The sequence below is a fragment of the Marmota monax genome, unplaced genomic scaffold (assembly GCF_021218885.2).
Source record: "Marmota monax isolate L192 unplaced genomic scaffold, Marmota_monax_Labrador192_F-V1.1 WCK01_AAM20220418_F8-fsc00008, whole genome shotgun sequence".
Classification (NCBI taxonomy): Eukaryota; Metazoa; Chordata; class Mammalia; order Rodentia; family Sciuridae; genus Marmota; species Marmota monax.
The window spans coordinates 18,710,232-18,727,170 of NW_026694432.1; the positions used below are offsets into that span (position 1 = coordinate 18,710,232).

The following is a 16,939-nucleotide window of genomic DNA, read 5'->3' on the forward strand; positions in this document are numbered from 1 at the left end:
GCCCTATCACATACAGACACTTGTTTCTATCAGTGTAATAATCCTACCTGTGATCCTGACCTCCTTACCACATGTTAATTGAGTTAACCAATTCAGACATTCTATAGAACAAGAAGGTATGATGAAATTGACAACTCCTACATTAATTAGAACATTCCTTTTTTTTAAATCATAATATTGAATAATATATATATCAACAATAATTTTTGCTATCTACAATTAGTTGCTACATTTATGGGGGGATTGTTTATTTTTCTGAAATGGAGTATCACCATGTTATCCAGGCTGCCCTTGAATTTACAATCTTCCTGCCTTAGCCTGTTATATAGTTAGAATTACTGGTGTGGTGCACGACCATGCCTGACTTTTTTTTTTTTTTAAGTCACAGAAACACTGAATAAGTCACAAGAATCTTAAACTCCTTTAAAGTGCAGAAAATTAGCAAAGGTTTTTAGGGATATATTCTGCTTTACAGAATAAGACTGGATGAAGAAAGATGATTAAGTAGCAACTCTAAGAGACAAACATTACCTGTGAAAAAGAAACAGTTTTATCGGGGAGAGAGATGGCATCTCAGCTTTAAGAATATACTAAAAGGGGCTGGGGTGGTGGCCTAGCACGTGTGAGGCACTGGGTTCAATTCTCAGCACCTCATATAAATAAATAAAATAAAGGTCCACTGACAACTAAAAAATATTAAAAAAAAAAAAAAAAAAGAATGTACTAAAGGGGCTGAGGTTGCTAAGGTTGTAGCTCAGTGGCAGAGCATGTGCCTAGCATGTGTGATGAGCATGTTGATCCTCAGCACCACATAAAATAAATAAATAAAATAAAAGGCATGTGTCTGTCTACAACTTAAAAATAAAAAGAATGTACTAAAGATGAATGGACAACAAAGCCATCTTAAAAAATGATATAAACTTGCTGGTGTGGTGGCATATGCCTGTAATCCTAGCAACTCAGGAGGCTGAGGTAGGAAGATTGCAAGTTTGAGACCAGCCTTAAACTTGTGATACTCCTACCTCAGCCTCCTGAGAGGCTGGAATTACAGGCATATGCCATTGTGCTTGACAAAAGTCATTTTCTTAAAAGAAATCATTAGGTTGTTTTCAAAGAATAGAAGATTATTTTATAAATTAAGTAGGCCCAAAGGAGAATTCAGTTCCTGAGGATCATGGGCCTAATCACATAGTCTAAATGGGAGATAGAAAGAATCTATAATAACCCTGAGATTTTAGTTTCTTTTTGATCCCTATAGGAAGGAACACAGTGGGAGATAAGTATGAAGGGGAAGGAAAACAAAAAAGAGCCAGCGGAAGACATGAATTGGTATGAACATACTTTATATACAAACAGAGATAAGACAAATTATGTTCTATATGCGTAATAAGAATTGTGATGCATTCCACTGTCATGTATTTAAAAAATAAAAGCAATTAAAAAAAAAAAAGACCCAGCGGAGCCACTCAACAGTCCATTCATGTAACGTGACTTAGAGGAGCCCTGCCCACTGCTTGGCATAATATCATAACAAGCAAGGCTATTAGCTCCTCTGTCAGTTTCTTCCAAAGCAGATCAGAAACTTGAGGCTTTTTAGCTCCCTTATTTGCAAATATGCCTTAAAGTGGCCAGAAACTTTTTATCTTAGGCTACTCATTTAACATCTTATCACTTTTCTTCAATTCTGAGTAGGAAAATTTCCAGAGTTAATGATTATGACAATTACTGTTACAAATTTAACTACAGATTAATTATTTACCTTGTTATGTCCTCTGTTAACTGTGCTGGATCAGGTGGATAAAACTTTACATTGAATGTAAAATTCCATGGGACACCTGCAAAAATGAACAAAAGAATTTTGTTTATGCCTAATTTTCTGATTGTTTTAAGTACCTCAAAATAATGAAAACAATTTTCTTCTGAAATCTTTTAACATTTTCATGCTTTGTGGTAAGATAAACGTTTTCAGGAAGAAAATTGCTTATACATTATTTAGAACTATAGGATCTAATTTCTTTACCTAACTTAATAGCTTTGTTTACAAGGGATTAGAAGTACATATGCAAAATAATATGAAGGAAACCATACTAAAGATCCTACACGTCAGCTTGTTTATACCAATTTACTTATTTATTTATTTAGTTTGTGGGGCTAGGAATTCAAACCTAGAGCCTCATGCAAGCCAGGTAAGTGCTCTACTAGTGAGCTATAGCCCCCCACCTCTGTAGCAGTGGCTTTCAAAGTGTGATTTAGATACTGCTCTGTGTCCTTAGAGATCATTCAGGTTACCAACAGATATTCTTTTTCACTTTCGGCATTATTTATTTGTGGTATTTGTTAATACCATCTTAAATAAACAAAAGCATTAGTCTCATAAATATGAGTGAAACTGGGAGATTATTTTAGAAGGAAGAAGGGGCCCTAGGAAGGGTCCTTATTTTTCATTTTTTATCTTAAGGTAGGGTCACTAAATTGAGAACCTATCTCAAAATTTTAAAAAAGGGCTGGGCATAGCAATCCTGAGTTCAATCCCAGTACTGAACAAAACAAAATCATAGCTCTGTTTAAAATAGGCATGGAAACTATAAAAATTAAATCCTGAAACAAACAAAAAATGTTCTATTTTTTATCTACAATAAAAACCAGAGGATGAGTAAAGGTTAAATGGAGGATGCATTTCAATGTTTCCAGCTACATGCCGACCTTCAGGGTTTTCCTACTGTGGCTGTTGGCTTCCCATAAAGAAAGGCCTGATCTCAGCCAATAATCAGAATGCTTGGTTACGATCCTAGGACTCACCATTTGTTTCAGTACTTACTGCATGCGAGGCACTAAGTCATTCTCTTACATACATTAACTTTTTTAATCCTCGGAAACCCAAGGATGTTAGGGACTAGTATTAATTTGTTTATATGTGAAGAAACAGCAGCTTAGCAAAGAACACAGCTAGTGAATCCAGGGTTTTCTTACTCCAAATCCCATGCTTTTAATCACTGGGTTCTACTATCCCACTATAAACATCTACGTGTCAACCATACTTCTGTTTTACCTCCAAATACCATGTTTATTGCTAATAGCAACAAGGACAATATTTGTAATAGTTTGAATGTCTTAATGAATGTGTGCTTGTAAGCATACTAAAACACTTGATATAAGATTTCCTTAGAAATAGTTAATATTTTCCTTCAACATTTGACCAGTATAACCAAAGCCTACTCAGGTCCTAATACTTACATTAACCCATTTCTAATGCTTCATATCTCAAAAACCTTAAATGGCACTTAGGTCAGAAAAACAAACTAGTAACTGTCTCTCAAAAAAGGGAGGGACAGCATTTACAGTATACAACAGACTAATACTATCTGTTGTTTCACTTTCTAATATGATAAAAACCTGTCAATCTAGCCATTGTTAATTCATAATTTCTCAAATATACTTTTTTTTTTTAAGTCCTCTATACCACCTATAGAAAGGCCTTGGCTAGAGCAAATCAATATGGAAAAAAAGGTCCTCAAAAACTGTTTTGCATATGCAAATTCAGTATTTAAGAACTTTAAACATAAGTTATTTCTTAACACAGAAAAATGATAATATGCATAAGAATAACATTAAGAAAATCAAGTAAACAATAGTTTATAAAGTGATTCTTTTTTAATCTCTTTAAGCCTTGTGTTAAGTAACTGATATAGAAAACTTAATAACACCTATGATTGGAGGGGAAAATAAGCACTTTTACCTATTTCTGATAGGAGTATAAATTGGTACAATACTATGGAGAACAATTTCAGTATATCTATCAAAAAACAACACATATATGTACCCTTTCACTTTGCAATTTCATTTTCATAAATGTATCTGAATACTTGAATGCAGTCAAAATGCTACCTTTATAAGACATTTGTGAAACAGCAGAATTCTAAAAACAACCTAAATGTATATATTTAGCAAGAGAAGGTAAATCAAATTATGGGTCAGCTCTATGTTGGAAAACTAGGTAGCCATTAAAAAGAAAGAAGTAGCTTTATACAGAATAATCTTCAACATAATGTTCAGTGAGAAAAAAACTCAAAGAACAGTATATATTGAAAGTTGCCATCCAAGTTTGGGGGGTGGGGAGAAAAAGTATAATTACAAGTATGATTATATATTTCTAGAATATCTCTATAAGGATATAAAATAAACTGGTAATAGTAGTTGGGAAACTTGGCAGGATATCTGTTAGGCAGGAAATCTGAGAGGATGGGGGGAGAATAACAGTAGGGAGACCTGCTTTCACTACATACTCTTTTTATGCCATTTTAATTTTGTTCTATGTACTTTACTTGTTTTTATGCCTATAACTATATATATGTATGTGTGTATATGTATATTTGTGTGTGTGTGTGTATTTTTTTATTTGATTTGATTTTTTTTGGTGGGAATTGACTCAGGGGCACTTAACTTAAGCCACATCCCCAGCCCTTTTCTGTATTTTATTTAGAGACAGGGTCTTGCTGAGTTGCTTAGGGCTTAGCTAAATTGCTGAGGCTGGCTTTGAATCCACAATCCTCCAGCCTCACCCTCCCAAGCTGCTGGGATTACAGGCATGCACCACCACACCTAACAAGATGCCTATAAAAATTTTTAAGGGATAATCTTTTGTCTCCTCCCACTAAAACAAATTCCTAAGGGCAAGAATGTTTTTTTCTGTTTTGTTTGGTGTGCATCCCTAGTACCTACAACAGCACTTGGCATGTCATGAATGCTCAAAAAATATATATTGAATGAATGAAATAAAGTCATCAACCTCACGGCATTGTTGTGAAAGTCATACAGGAATGATAATGCTTTGGGGGAAAATATATTTTTTAAAAAAGGATTATACAAGAAAAATAATACACACTAGTTTATTGAAATTATTTACCTATTCATTATCCCAGTTATCCAAATGACCTGAAGTTACTGAACATAATGAAATAAGAATATTTAAAAACTGACAAAAGCCTATAATTCTGTTTATATTTATTTGGGGGGTGGGTGGGATGAGGTAGTACTGGGAATTGAACCCAGGGCCTTGCACACTGAGCTACATCCTGAGCCTTTCTTATTTTTATTTTGAGACCTAAATTGCCCAATTTGGCCTTGAACTTGAGATGCTCCTGCTTCAGGCAGCCAAGTAGCCGAAATTGCATGTGGGAACCACCTTGTCAGGCCCATTTAGATTTTTCTCTCCAGAATAAGGAAGTTTAACTACATTAGAAATAGCCATAACTGGGCTGGGTTGTGGCTTAGCAGTAGAGCGCTCACCTAGCACGTGCGGGGCACTGGGTTTGATCCTTAGTACCACATAAAAATAAAATAAAGGTACTGTGTCTAACTACAACTAAAACAAAATATTTTTTAAAGAAATAGCCATAACTAAATGGAAATATCCCAGATATTAACATTTTTACTTTTCTTAATGGCACTTATCAGGCGAGGAACTCAAAACTTTTGGTTCCAGCCAGGCATGGTGGCGCATGCGTGTAGCCTGGCCATTGGGGAGGCTGAGGCCAGAGGATCACTTGTGTTTACCAGATGTCTGGGGAATACAGCAGATTCCTGCCTTAAATAGATAAAAACTTCTATTATTTTTCTATTATTCTATTTTCTATTATTTTCTGTTACAACTGTCCAGTTTCCCTGTAAGCAAGTTTAGGATTAAATACAATAGGGATGTTAAAAATATTGATCACTTGGAATTTAAAACACAGTAAAGTTAAACTTTAGTTAGTGACTATTTCTAGAGCATGATAAACATAATTAGCAATATTTTATGGAAAATATTTAGTGAAGAATAAAAATAGTGTCTAGAAAAAGCTTTAAAAATTGTCACCAATAAAATTTCTGCCTTCTAACCCAGCAATATTTTAATGACATTCTTAACAAAAGTACATAACCTGAATCTAACCACGTGGAAACATTAGACAAATTCAAACTGACCACTTATGAAATAGTTGGTCAATACTCCAAAACTACCAAAGTTATGAAACACTTTAAAGATTCAGGAATTGTTCCAGATTAAAGAAAACTAAAAAGATGTGACAATGCTGTTTTACTTTCTCTTGCTCTATAGGATATCATTGGGATGACTAAAAATAATGTTTATATGTTATAATATTGTTTCAATTTTAATTTTCTGCTTTTGATAATTGTACTGTGGTCATGTAAGAAAGTTCCTGGTGTGGGGCTAGGCACCTGCCTACCACGGGTGAGAGCCTGGGTTCAATATCCAGCATGGGGGTTTGGGAGAAGGAAAGTCCTAGCTTTTAGGGTACACAAAATTAAGTAATTAGGGGCAGAAGGGCAGGACATCATGACTGCAACTGTTTTTAATTGAGGTGGAATTCACATAATGTTAACCACTTCAAAGTGTACATTGGGTGGCACTTAGTACATTCACAGAGTTGTGCAACCACCACCTCTACCTAGCTAAAACATTTTTATCATTCCCAAAGGAGACCCTGCGTCCATTAAGCAGTCAATTCCTGTTTACCCTTTCCTCAACCCCTGCCAGCAACTAATCTGCTTTCTGTCACTGGGAATCTACCTATTTTGGTAGCTCATTTAAACTGAATTATACAATATGTGGCCTTTTGTATCTAGTGTCTGGCACTTTTCCCCCTCTTTGAGACAGAGTCTCATTATGTTGCCAAGGCTGGCTTCAAATTCCTGGACTCAAGAATTCTCTGGCAGAGGACATACAGTCAATCAACAAGTACATGAAAAAATGCTCACCATCTCTAGCTGTCAGAGAAATGCAAATCAAAACCACCCTAAGATACCATCTCACTCCAGTAAGATTGGCAGCCATTATGAAGTCAAACAACAACAAGTGCTGGCGAGGATGTGGGGAAAAGGGTACACTTGTACATTGCTGGTGGGACTGCAGATTGGTGCAGCCAATTTGGAAAGCAGTATGGAGATTTCTTGGAAAGCTGGGAATGGAGCCACCATTTGACCCAGCTATTCCCCTTCTTGGTCTATTCCCTAAAGACCTAAAAAGAACATGCTACAGGGACACTGCTACATCGATGTTCATAGCAGCACAATTCACAATAGCAAGGCTGTGGAACCAACCTAGATGCCCTTCAATAGACGAATGGATAAAAAAAATGTGGCATTTATACACAATGGAGTATTACTCTGCATTAAAAAATGACAAAATCATAGAATTTGCAGGGAAATGGATGGCATTAGAGCAGATTATGCTAAGTGAAGCTAGCCAATCCCTAAAAAACAAATGCCAAATGTCTTCTTTGATATAAGGAGAGTAACTAAGATCAGAGTAGGGATGAAGAGCAGGAGAAGAAGATTAACATTTAACAGGGATGAGAGGTGGGAGGGAAAGGGAGAGAGAAGGGAAATTGCATGGAAATGGAAGGAGACCCTCAGGGTTATACAGTGGAGGGGGTAGAGAGAGAGGAGGGGAGGGGAGGGGAGAGGTGGGGAGGGGGGATGGTGGAGGATGGGAAAGGCATCAGAGCACAACAGACACTAGTATGGCAATATGTAAATCAATGGATGTGTAACTGATGTGATTCTGCAATCTGTGTATGGGGTGAAGGTGGGAGTTCATAACCCACTTGAATCAAAGTGTGGAATATGCTATGTCAAGAAATTTGTAATGTTTTGAACAACCAACAATAAAAAATTTAAAAAAAAATAAAATAAAAAAAAATAAAGGATGAAAAAAAAAAAAGAATCCTCTGGCTTCAGGCTCCTAAGTAGTCCAGCATGGGCGTGCCCTGTGGTGCTTAGCTTTCATCTGGTATAATGTTTTCAAGGCTCATCCACAGGTTGGTTCATCTTCATTCCTTTTTGTGGTTTCGTAATATGCCATTGTTTGAATATTCTGTATTTTGTTTATCTGTTAATGCACTTTTGGGCTGTTTCCACATCTTGACCTCGTGAACAGCACTGCTGTGATGCAAACTTATTTTTAAATGGTTCAGAAAAAAAGCCATGTATGTATGTGTATGTATGTGTGTGTGTGTGTGTGTATACACACGCATGCCTACATGCACTTATGCCCTTGCATGCACGCGCATAAGTAAATAGAAAAGAAAATAAAGCAAATGTAGTAAAATATTAACATTTGAAGAATTTGGGGGAAGGTTGTAAGGGTATCCGGGAATTCTTCATACCATTCTTTCCATTTCTGTAATTCTGAAATTATGTCCAAAATTTTAAAAAGTTAATAATTGGGAAAGAAAAGTCTGCCTTCTGAAAACATAGGAAACCAAGAACTCTTGTATAATACTGGTGGGGGTGTGAACTATTAGAATCAATTTAAAGGAGAACAATTTGGCAATATCATGTAATGAGGAAAATAAACATAGCCTATAAACTAGTAATTCCACTTCCAGATATATAAGTAGGTACTTTTTTAAACCATGGAATTATGAGCCACGTACAACAAATTTAGTGAGGGGGAAAAATCAGCACTTAAAAATGTGAAGGGGAATAAAAAAGAAAAAAAATCAGAATCTCACAGTGCAGATTAAGAATTATTTTGTGAAATCTTTTTTAACAGAGATGAATTTCAAAAACCCATGGGTGTGTTTCTGTATAGACTCAGAACATCTCTAAAAGGAAGACAAGAAATTAGTTACCATGGTTGCCTCCAGGAAAGGAAACTGCATGACTAAGACAGGGAAGAAGGGAGGTTCACCTTGTGCTGTACTCATTTGTGCCTTTCAACTTGATACACATACTAATAGCATCTATCTTAAAAACTAGTTTAAAAAACTATGTATGGAATACTTATATTTTTTTTAAAAAAGAGATTTTTTAAATATTTATTTATTTTTTTTTTTAGTTTTTCGGTGCACACAACATCTTTATTTTACTTTTATATGGTGCTGAGGATTGAACCCAGCGCCCCCCGCGCATGCCAGGCGAGCGTGCTACCGCTTGAGCCACATCCCCAGCCCTGGAATACTTATATTTTTGAAACACAAAATTTGTACATGCTTAACAGAGAATGTTATAGATTATATCAATTTGTGACTATATCCAATAATGTTTAAATTTTTCATCAGTATATATTATTTGTATAATGAAAAAGTTAAAAAAGAAAACATCTTCACAATAGATAAATGTGAAGGCTAAATAAGATGTTTACATTTTTATTATTAAAGTTTTATTAGAAAAAATAATTTTTTTCATGTTGTAGAAAGGATTTGATATTTTATAATTTTTTAAATTTTGAAAATGTTAAAATTTATTAATAATAGTTAACATCATAGTTAATTCAACTGTTTCTTTATTGTAGATAGTGACAATATCTTCACAAGACTGCATGCTCATATTTTATAATTTTTTTTAAATGCCAAACATTTAAGTTCTTTTTCTTAGCAAGAGATTTTTTTAATACTTAGGAATCTACTAAATATTCTTCTTAGCATACACTGTGTTAACTTTTCCTCCTAAAGAATCCTCTTATATGAATAATATTATTCCTGAGTAATATTGAATATTAAAAGTATATTCACTGAAAGAAGACAGAATTTTTTTTCTAGTCATGCCTCAAATATTCTGAATATTTTTTGCTTTGACTTGCATTAAAAAAAAAAAAACAAGCTTTTATAGATAAAAAGCAAATATGGAGAGCTGGCAGTCCAAAGGATTATCTTCTCTGTTTTTTGGGTTTGTGTACTGGGTATTGAACTCAGGGGTATTCGACCACTGAGCCACATCCCCGGCTCTTGTATTTTATCTAGAGACAAGTTCTCACTGAGTTGCTTAGCATCTCACAGTTGCTGAGGTTGGCTTTGAACTCGCAATTCTCATGTCTCAGCCTCCTGAGCCACTGGGATAACAAGCGTGTGCCATCGTGCCTGGCATCTTCTCTCTTTTTATAAAATTAAAACAATTATAGGGCTGCAGATGTGGTTCAAGTGGTAGCGCGCTCGCCTGGCATGCGTGCGGCCCGGGTTCGATCCTCAGCACCACATACAAACAAAGATGTTGTGTCCGCCAAATACTAAAAAAATAAATATTAAAAAATTCTCTCTCTCTCTCTACCTCTATCTCTCTCACTCTCTCTTTAAAAAAAAATTATAAATGGAGTCTAAAGGAAAACATTTCACCATAAGAAAGGTGTTTTAAGAAATGAATGGGGGCTGGGGTTGTGGCTCAGAGGTAGAGTGCTTGCCTGCCACACGTGAGGCACTGGGTTCAATCCTCAGCAACACATAAAAATAAAATAAAGACATTGCATCCATCTGTAACTAAAAAATTTTTAAAAAATAAAATAAAATAAATGAATGGGATGGGTGTGCTGACACAGGCCTGAAATCCCAGTGACTCAGGAGGCTAAGGTAGGAGGATTGCAACTTTAAGGTCAGCCTCAGCAATTTAGTGAAGACCTAAGCAACTTAACAAAAGCCTGTCTCCGGATAAAACACAAAAAGGGTTGGGGATGTAGCTCAATAGTACAGCACCATGGGTTCCATCCCAGAAAAAAATTAATCAAATAGACAAAAAAAGTCTTTATAATTCCTGAACTGTAAAATAGTTATGCTACAGAAACAGAGAAACTTTACAGTATAGGGTCTTAAATAAGCCTCTCTTGATTTCTGTCTATTTTCTGGAAGTAAAGTTTGCATTCAGGTGATAGTTAAAAATTAAGATTAATAACTGCATTTCCTGGAAGTTTCTTCAAAAACAAACTAAACTCACAGGATAACTATTGACCTTTAATCAGAACAAAACAAAACAAAACAAAAAGCATCTACCTCTTAGTTAATCTGTTGGGTCTGAGGCTACAAAATACTAACATATACTTTTCTTCATCCCGGGACACCAGTCTGAGCAGGGTATACAGCATGAGCTATGTCGGAGGCCTTAAAGCTGACAGTGAAGCCACAATGTCAGAAGAGCCAGTGGCAAGCAATTCTTATTCCTGCATTCTGTTTATCTTCCATAGTCCCTTATACTTCAAGTTGGAAAAGACTGCTGGAAGGGATGAAAAGAACTACAGCGGTCCCTTATCCTAGAGAATATGTTCCACCTCAAAACCCCCAGTGGACGCCTGATATCTTAAGTAGTACCAATCTCTATGTGTATGGTTTTCATATATATATACATATATATCTCGTAAAGTTGAAAATTCACCTTTTCAAATAAAGGATAGCATTTACAGCTTCTCTTTGGTCTATTCAAATTGCCAGCATCACTACTCTTACGCTCTATGGCCATTATCAAATAAAATAAAGCTTACTTGGACACAAGCACTGTGATACTGGGATTACCTGATAGCCCTAATGGCAACCAAGCAACTAACGGGTGGATAGCGACACAGCATGGTTACACTGGACAAAAGGATGATTCATGTCCCAGGCAAGACTGGAGCAGGACTGCAAATGGCATGCAATTCAAAATGTATACATTATCTATTTCTGGAATCTTTTGTTCAAAATTTACAGATCACAGTTTGTTGTGGGTAACTGAAACTGTAGAAAGTGATACCACAGATAAAGAGGGACAACTGTATAGGGAAGAAAACATGGAGAAAGTTAGAACACAGGGCTAGGGGCGAGGCTCAGAGGTAGAGTGTGTGAGGCCTTGAGTTCAATCCCTGGCATCAAAAAAAAAAAAAAAAAAAAAAAAAAAACCGGAAAGGAAAGAAATAAAGAAAGTTGTAATACAATAGTCCAGAACAACTTAAGAGGAGCAGGATCTAGCAGCAAACTCCCACTAGTGGGCTACTGCAGTTTTAATCACTACCATTCTGGGAACTGACTCCCATATTTTTTCTTGGCTCATCTTCGTTCTTTTCCACTTGTTACTCTTACCTGTTCCTATCTTCCCTAGCTTTGCCTAGTTGTTAAAAAAAAAAAAAAAAAAAAAAAAAGGTCAAGATCTAACCTACATCTCAACAGTGTCCTCCTCTGCTTCATTTTTCTATTATGGAATCTCCTCCTTCCAGGGGAAGGCTTTATGTCATTTCAAAGCAATCTGCAATGGTTAGTATTCTAAAGTGACTGACTCATAGCCAGAAGTGGCTGGAAATCCTTTGACCTACTAAAAGAAAGGGAAAACTATAAAAAGGGCTATATCTACTTACCTCGAACTTGCTTTTTGATTTCTTTGGCAGAATCCAGCCATGTCTGTAAAAAGAGAAAAGGCATTCACACAGAGCCACAACACACATAAACAACAGAGTCCTCGGAAGCAGGATCACTGACCATCTTGGAAGAGTGCCTCCACATCAGCCTGCATCTCCCCTGACGGGCTTTGCATTGATTTTACAAAACATAATGATGTTCAGCAAAGTAAGACTCAGAAGCTGGGCTTAAATCCAAGCTCCACTACATTCTAACTGAGTAACTTTACCATCTCCAGGCCTCATCCCCTCATTTGTAAAATGAGATATTAGAGTAGCACCCACCTCACAAAGTTAGGAAGATTAAGTGAGCTAATATATGGAAATCTCTTAGTAAACATTAAGTATGAAATAAACACTTGCTATTTATATTATTCGGTCAAGTCTAGAAAAGATTCTACAACCAGAATCAATTCACATTATCCAAATCTTATTTTCCCTTCCAACCCTGACCTTTGTCTCGTTCAAGTTTTCTACATCAGCACAACATCTGTTACATGGTTCATACCCAGTTAATGTTCACAGGATAATAGGGCCATTAGGTTCTGCCTGACTACTCTTGCCCACACTAATCTTTCCCTCACTGTTCTCCCTGTCAAGGGTCCACACATCACCAGGACAGGCTCCATAGCCCATGGTAGACCATGTAAAATAATGGCACTTGAAAAGAGCCTTTCCATTAACATCTTTCATAGGAACCTTTGAGAAATGTTTAAAGTCAAAAATCACTAAATTTCTAGAATTATTTAAAACATTTTTACAGAATGAAGATACAAATGGAAGAGTATGTTGGCTGAGGGTATAGTTCAGCTGGGTGTCATGGTATACCTGTAATCTCAACTACTCAGCAACTTGAGGAAGGAGGATGGCAAGTTTGAGGCCAGCCTGAGCAACTTAGATCCTGTATCAAAATAAAATTAAAAAGGGCTGGGGAAGGCTGGGACTATACAGTGTCAGAGTGACTGCCTGTTACGTGTGAGGCACTGGGTTCGATCTTTAGCATCACATAAAATAAAATAAAGGCATGCTGTCCATCTACAATTAAAAAACAAAACAAACAAACAAACAAAAACAGGGCTTGGGGAGTAGTTTAGTAATAGGGTACTTGCCTAGCATGAGTGAAGACCCCGAGTTCAACCCCCAGCACCAGAAAAAAGCAAAATAAAACCTTCTGGAGATAACAAGAATTGACGTGAACAAGAACAGTTACTTTTTTACTAAAATTATTTAACTCCCAGTATTTTATTTAGCAAACAAATATTGGAGGAATGATTCAATGTAGTTGGCAGTGTGGTTTCAAAAAAAAAAAAAAGATTATAAAAAGAGTGCTTGTTCTTTAGGAGCTGTCATTTTAATGTGAGACATGAACAATGAGCAATCGATTTGTTCCAGGTGTGGCCATTACTATGACAGTGCCATGACAGAGCTGAGAGTACACTGAGATCACAGAGAACGCGCACCAGCATGGACTGGAAGGCAGTCAGGAAATGTTTCTCCAATAGAGTGTCTAGGGGATCTAAACTGAGTCTTGACAAACAGGAGGTATCCAGGCAAAAAAGAAAAAAAGGTAATGAGAAAGCCACTGAAGTATAAAAAAGAACATGATTATTTCTGAACTGCCATATGTAGCTCCCCACAGCTTGAGCTCAGAGGTAAAGAGACGCAAAACTGAAAAGGAAAGTAAAGGCCAGATCAGGGAAGGCACCTTACTCCGTGCTAGGAATATGGACTCCATCAAGTTCTGGGCAAGCAGGAGCCATTAGAGGATTTAAAATAAAGGAGTAGCATGAATTAGAGGAAGCATGCCTAGAGACAGGGAGACCAAATAAGAGGCTGTTGTGCAGGATGATAATTGTGGTCCAGCAGAGTATAATGGTTCAGGGAACATGCTTTGAAATCAGTCTTGAATTATAACCTTGCCTTAACCTCTCCACCATTTATTAGCTATATAAACTTACCTAAGATAATCTTTCTGAGCCTCAATTTTTTCATATGTGTACTTGGTACAAACTACCCTCCTCATGGAGTTATTGTGGAATAAACTATTATACACACATATCAAATATATATATACATATATATGACATAATCAATACTCTATAAATGGCACTGATACAGCTTAGCAAAATGGTGCGATGAGATCAAGTCTATGGGACAGAGAACAGAGTCCCTGAGTTCATCAAAAAAGAAGAAGAAGAAAGAAAAGAAAAATAGAAGAGAATGTTAGAGGAAAGAGACAGAACTTAATTTATAAAATGATGAAATATTGAGAAGACAGTTATAGAATTATATTTTACCAGGTATCTTAAGATGTCCCTTAAAATAACAATTCTGGACAATCTGGTTTCTATTTAAATATTCATCCACACAGAAAATGGGAGGCAAAAGAAGAACAAATGCTATTAAATTGAATGTAGTTTTAATTTAAAATTTTCATTATTTATAAGAAGAACCTAAGTTTTTTGTTTGTTATTGTTACTGGGGATTAACTATGGGACATTTTACTACTGAGTTACAACCTCAATCCTTTGGCTCAAAGAGCTTTTGTTTTTTGCTTACAGACAGGATTAGGAGGAAGGGTAAATAATGTGAGTGATTTTCCCCCCAAGAGAAAAATCCTCAATTCATTCATAAATAATTTTAGGCAGAAATAAAATAATGGAAGTATCTATTTAACTCATATAACTTGATTCATAGTCACAAAAATCTCTCAGAGCAGAGTTTGCTTCCTGATCGCTTTTCCTTTTCTCTGCTCAGACTCAGTAGGGCAACTGGCCTATTATCATGCAGTACGTAGGAAAGCAGCAAGTTCAAACCACTCCCTGTGAGGAAAAAGCCACTTCAATAAACTTTCCGCCCAGCTCAAGGTACTAGATTGAAAACAAAACACAGATTCAGAAGCTTTTAAAGGAGAGAAGCTACATATCCAAGGATAAACCTTTTCATATACAAAAAGAAGACACCAGAGATTAGAAATGAAAAGAGGATACCAGTAATTCTTCTCATTATAATAGTTCGCATTTTTTTCCAACACTTGAACTAATTCTGTAGGTAGAAACCAAGAAAGGAAGAAAGAACAAAGAAACAATAAAGTAATTTAAAATCAAGGAACAAAGAATAAAAAGAAAATCACTTAGGATGGGGGAGCAGGCAAAGAGCTGAAGGAGTAAACTGTGCAAGACGAAAGCCATTCTGATTTTATATGCTTCATTTTTCTCATTTGTAAAATTAGTGGGATGGTTAGGCATGGTGGTGCACGTCTGTAATCCAAGCTACTCCAAGACAAAGTCAGAGGATTGTGAGTTTAAGTCCAGCCTAGAGAACTTGGCAAGATCATCTAAAAAAAAAAAAAGGGGGTGGTGGTGGTGCTGGGGGTATAGCTCAGTGGTAAAGTGCCCCTGAGTTCCCTACAGTGAAAACAAAACTAGGGGGATGAGACCAAAAGGCTTTATGGCTCTAATACCTTCTGTATTTCTAATGACCAAAAATTTAGATATAGTCTTACAAGACTACATACTTTACAGATTTAGTCACTTCATTAATATGTATATTCTTCTAGAGAGGGTATTTTCTAGAAACTTGGCTTATTGACAATAGATATAGGGAATGACAGTGTTAGACAAAAATCATGTAGGGCATTTTTTGGAATGAGTTCCGGTACCATAGGCCCCCAAACATCAGACCAAAATGGAGTCACTCCTGCTAAATGTCAGGTAATCAAACTGAAATCTGAAGGAAGAAGTTATATCCTCAAACAGATCAGTTTTTCTTGAAATCAAGATTCTAGTCTGAGTTCACTTTTAAAAAAAAGTCCCCTTGGTTTTCACCCTTACAAAAGTAACCTGATGCCCACTGTTTCCCCCCTCCCCCGCCCCCACACTGTTCTGTTTCCTTATCCCAGCCTACAAAACCCACTTCCCTGCCCAGTGGGAGCCCTCATTCTATTCTGCAGGATGGGGCTGCCCTATTCATGAACTATTCATCAAAGTCAATTCTATCTTTAAATTAACCAATTAAAGTCAATTAAATCTCTAAATTAGTCATAATTTTATCTTTTTCCAATAGCTAAGACGAAGTCCCATAATCTGGCTAGATACCATCAATTTTAAGTAAGAAGCATAATATTCTTCAGTACACACCCTTCCTAAGAAAAGATTAGGTAGTTTATTCAACCTGAAGGGTGCTCCAGAATGCATTTCCAGATTAGGATCAACAAATTATTAAGTGGAGGCCTTGGTTTGTTTGTAATTTTTTTTTTTTAAGAGAGAGTGGGAGAGAGAGAGAGAGAGAATTTTTTTAATATTTATTTTTTAGTTCTCAGCAGACACAACATCTTTGTTTGTATGTGGTGCTGAGAATCAAACCCGGGCCGCACGTATGCCAGGCGAGCACGCTACCGCTTGAGCCACATCCCCAGCCCGTTTGTAATTTAATTGTAAAATAATACTACTATCATAATATCAATGGGAATGACATGGCTCCCCGATTGCCTGGAAGCCTCACAGCCAGCCTGGTAATCTAGTGTTAGTACTAGTGCTAGTCAATAGTGTTAGTACCTTTCCAAACCCTAATTAACATAAATTTTGGACCAATAGCATTTACCCTATATAAACCCCTAGAATAGCACACTCAGGCAGCAACCCTAATTGGGTCCCCTCTCACCCAAAAGGGTTTTGTTTCTATTCATACTTCAATAAATCCTACTCTTATTCTCACTTTTCTTGGTCTATGGATTTCACTCTTCAAATTCCAGACAAGAACCCAGAAAGAATAAATTGGCAGTGAGCTACTAGGGTCTGCTGCAACACT

General features: G+C 36.3%; 1 protein-coding gene across 39 annotated transcripts in view; it reads right to left on the reverse strand.

The window, feature by feature from the left end:
- Epb41 (erythrocyte membrane protein band 4.1) overlaps positions 1-16,939 on the reverse strand; it is a 171,802-nt gene that overhangs the window by 71,056 nt on the left and 83,807 nt on the right. For 38 of the 39 annotated variants that reach the window (XM_058570976.1, XM_058570977.1, XM_058570979.1 and 35 more), the window contains exons 5-6: positions 12,092-12,134; positions 1,760-1,835 (exon numbers count right to left, since the gene is read on the reverse strand). In XM_058570976.1, coding sequence (XP_058426959.1) covers positions 1,760-1,835; positions 12,092-12,134 — 119 coding nt within the window. Of the gene's footprint in view, positions 1-1,759; positions 1,836-12,091; positions 12,135-12,212; positions 12,521-16,939 lie in introns of those variants that run through there. The other variant, XM_058570998.1, reaches the window with a different exon arrangement.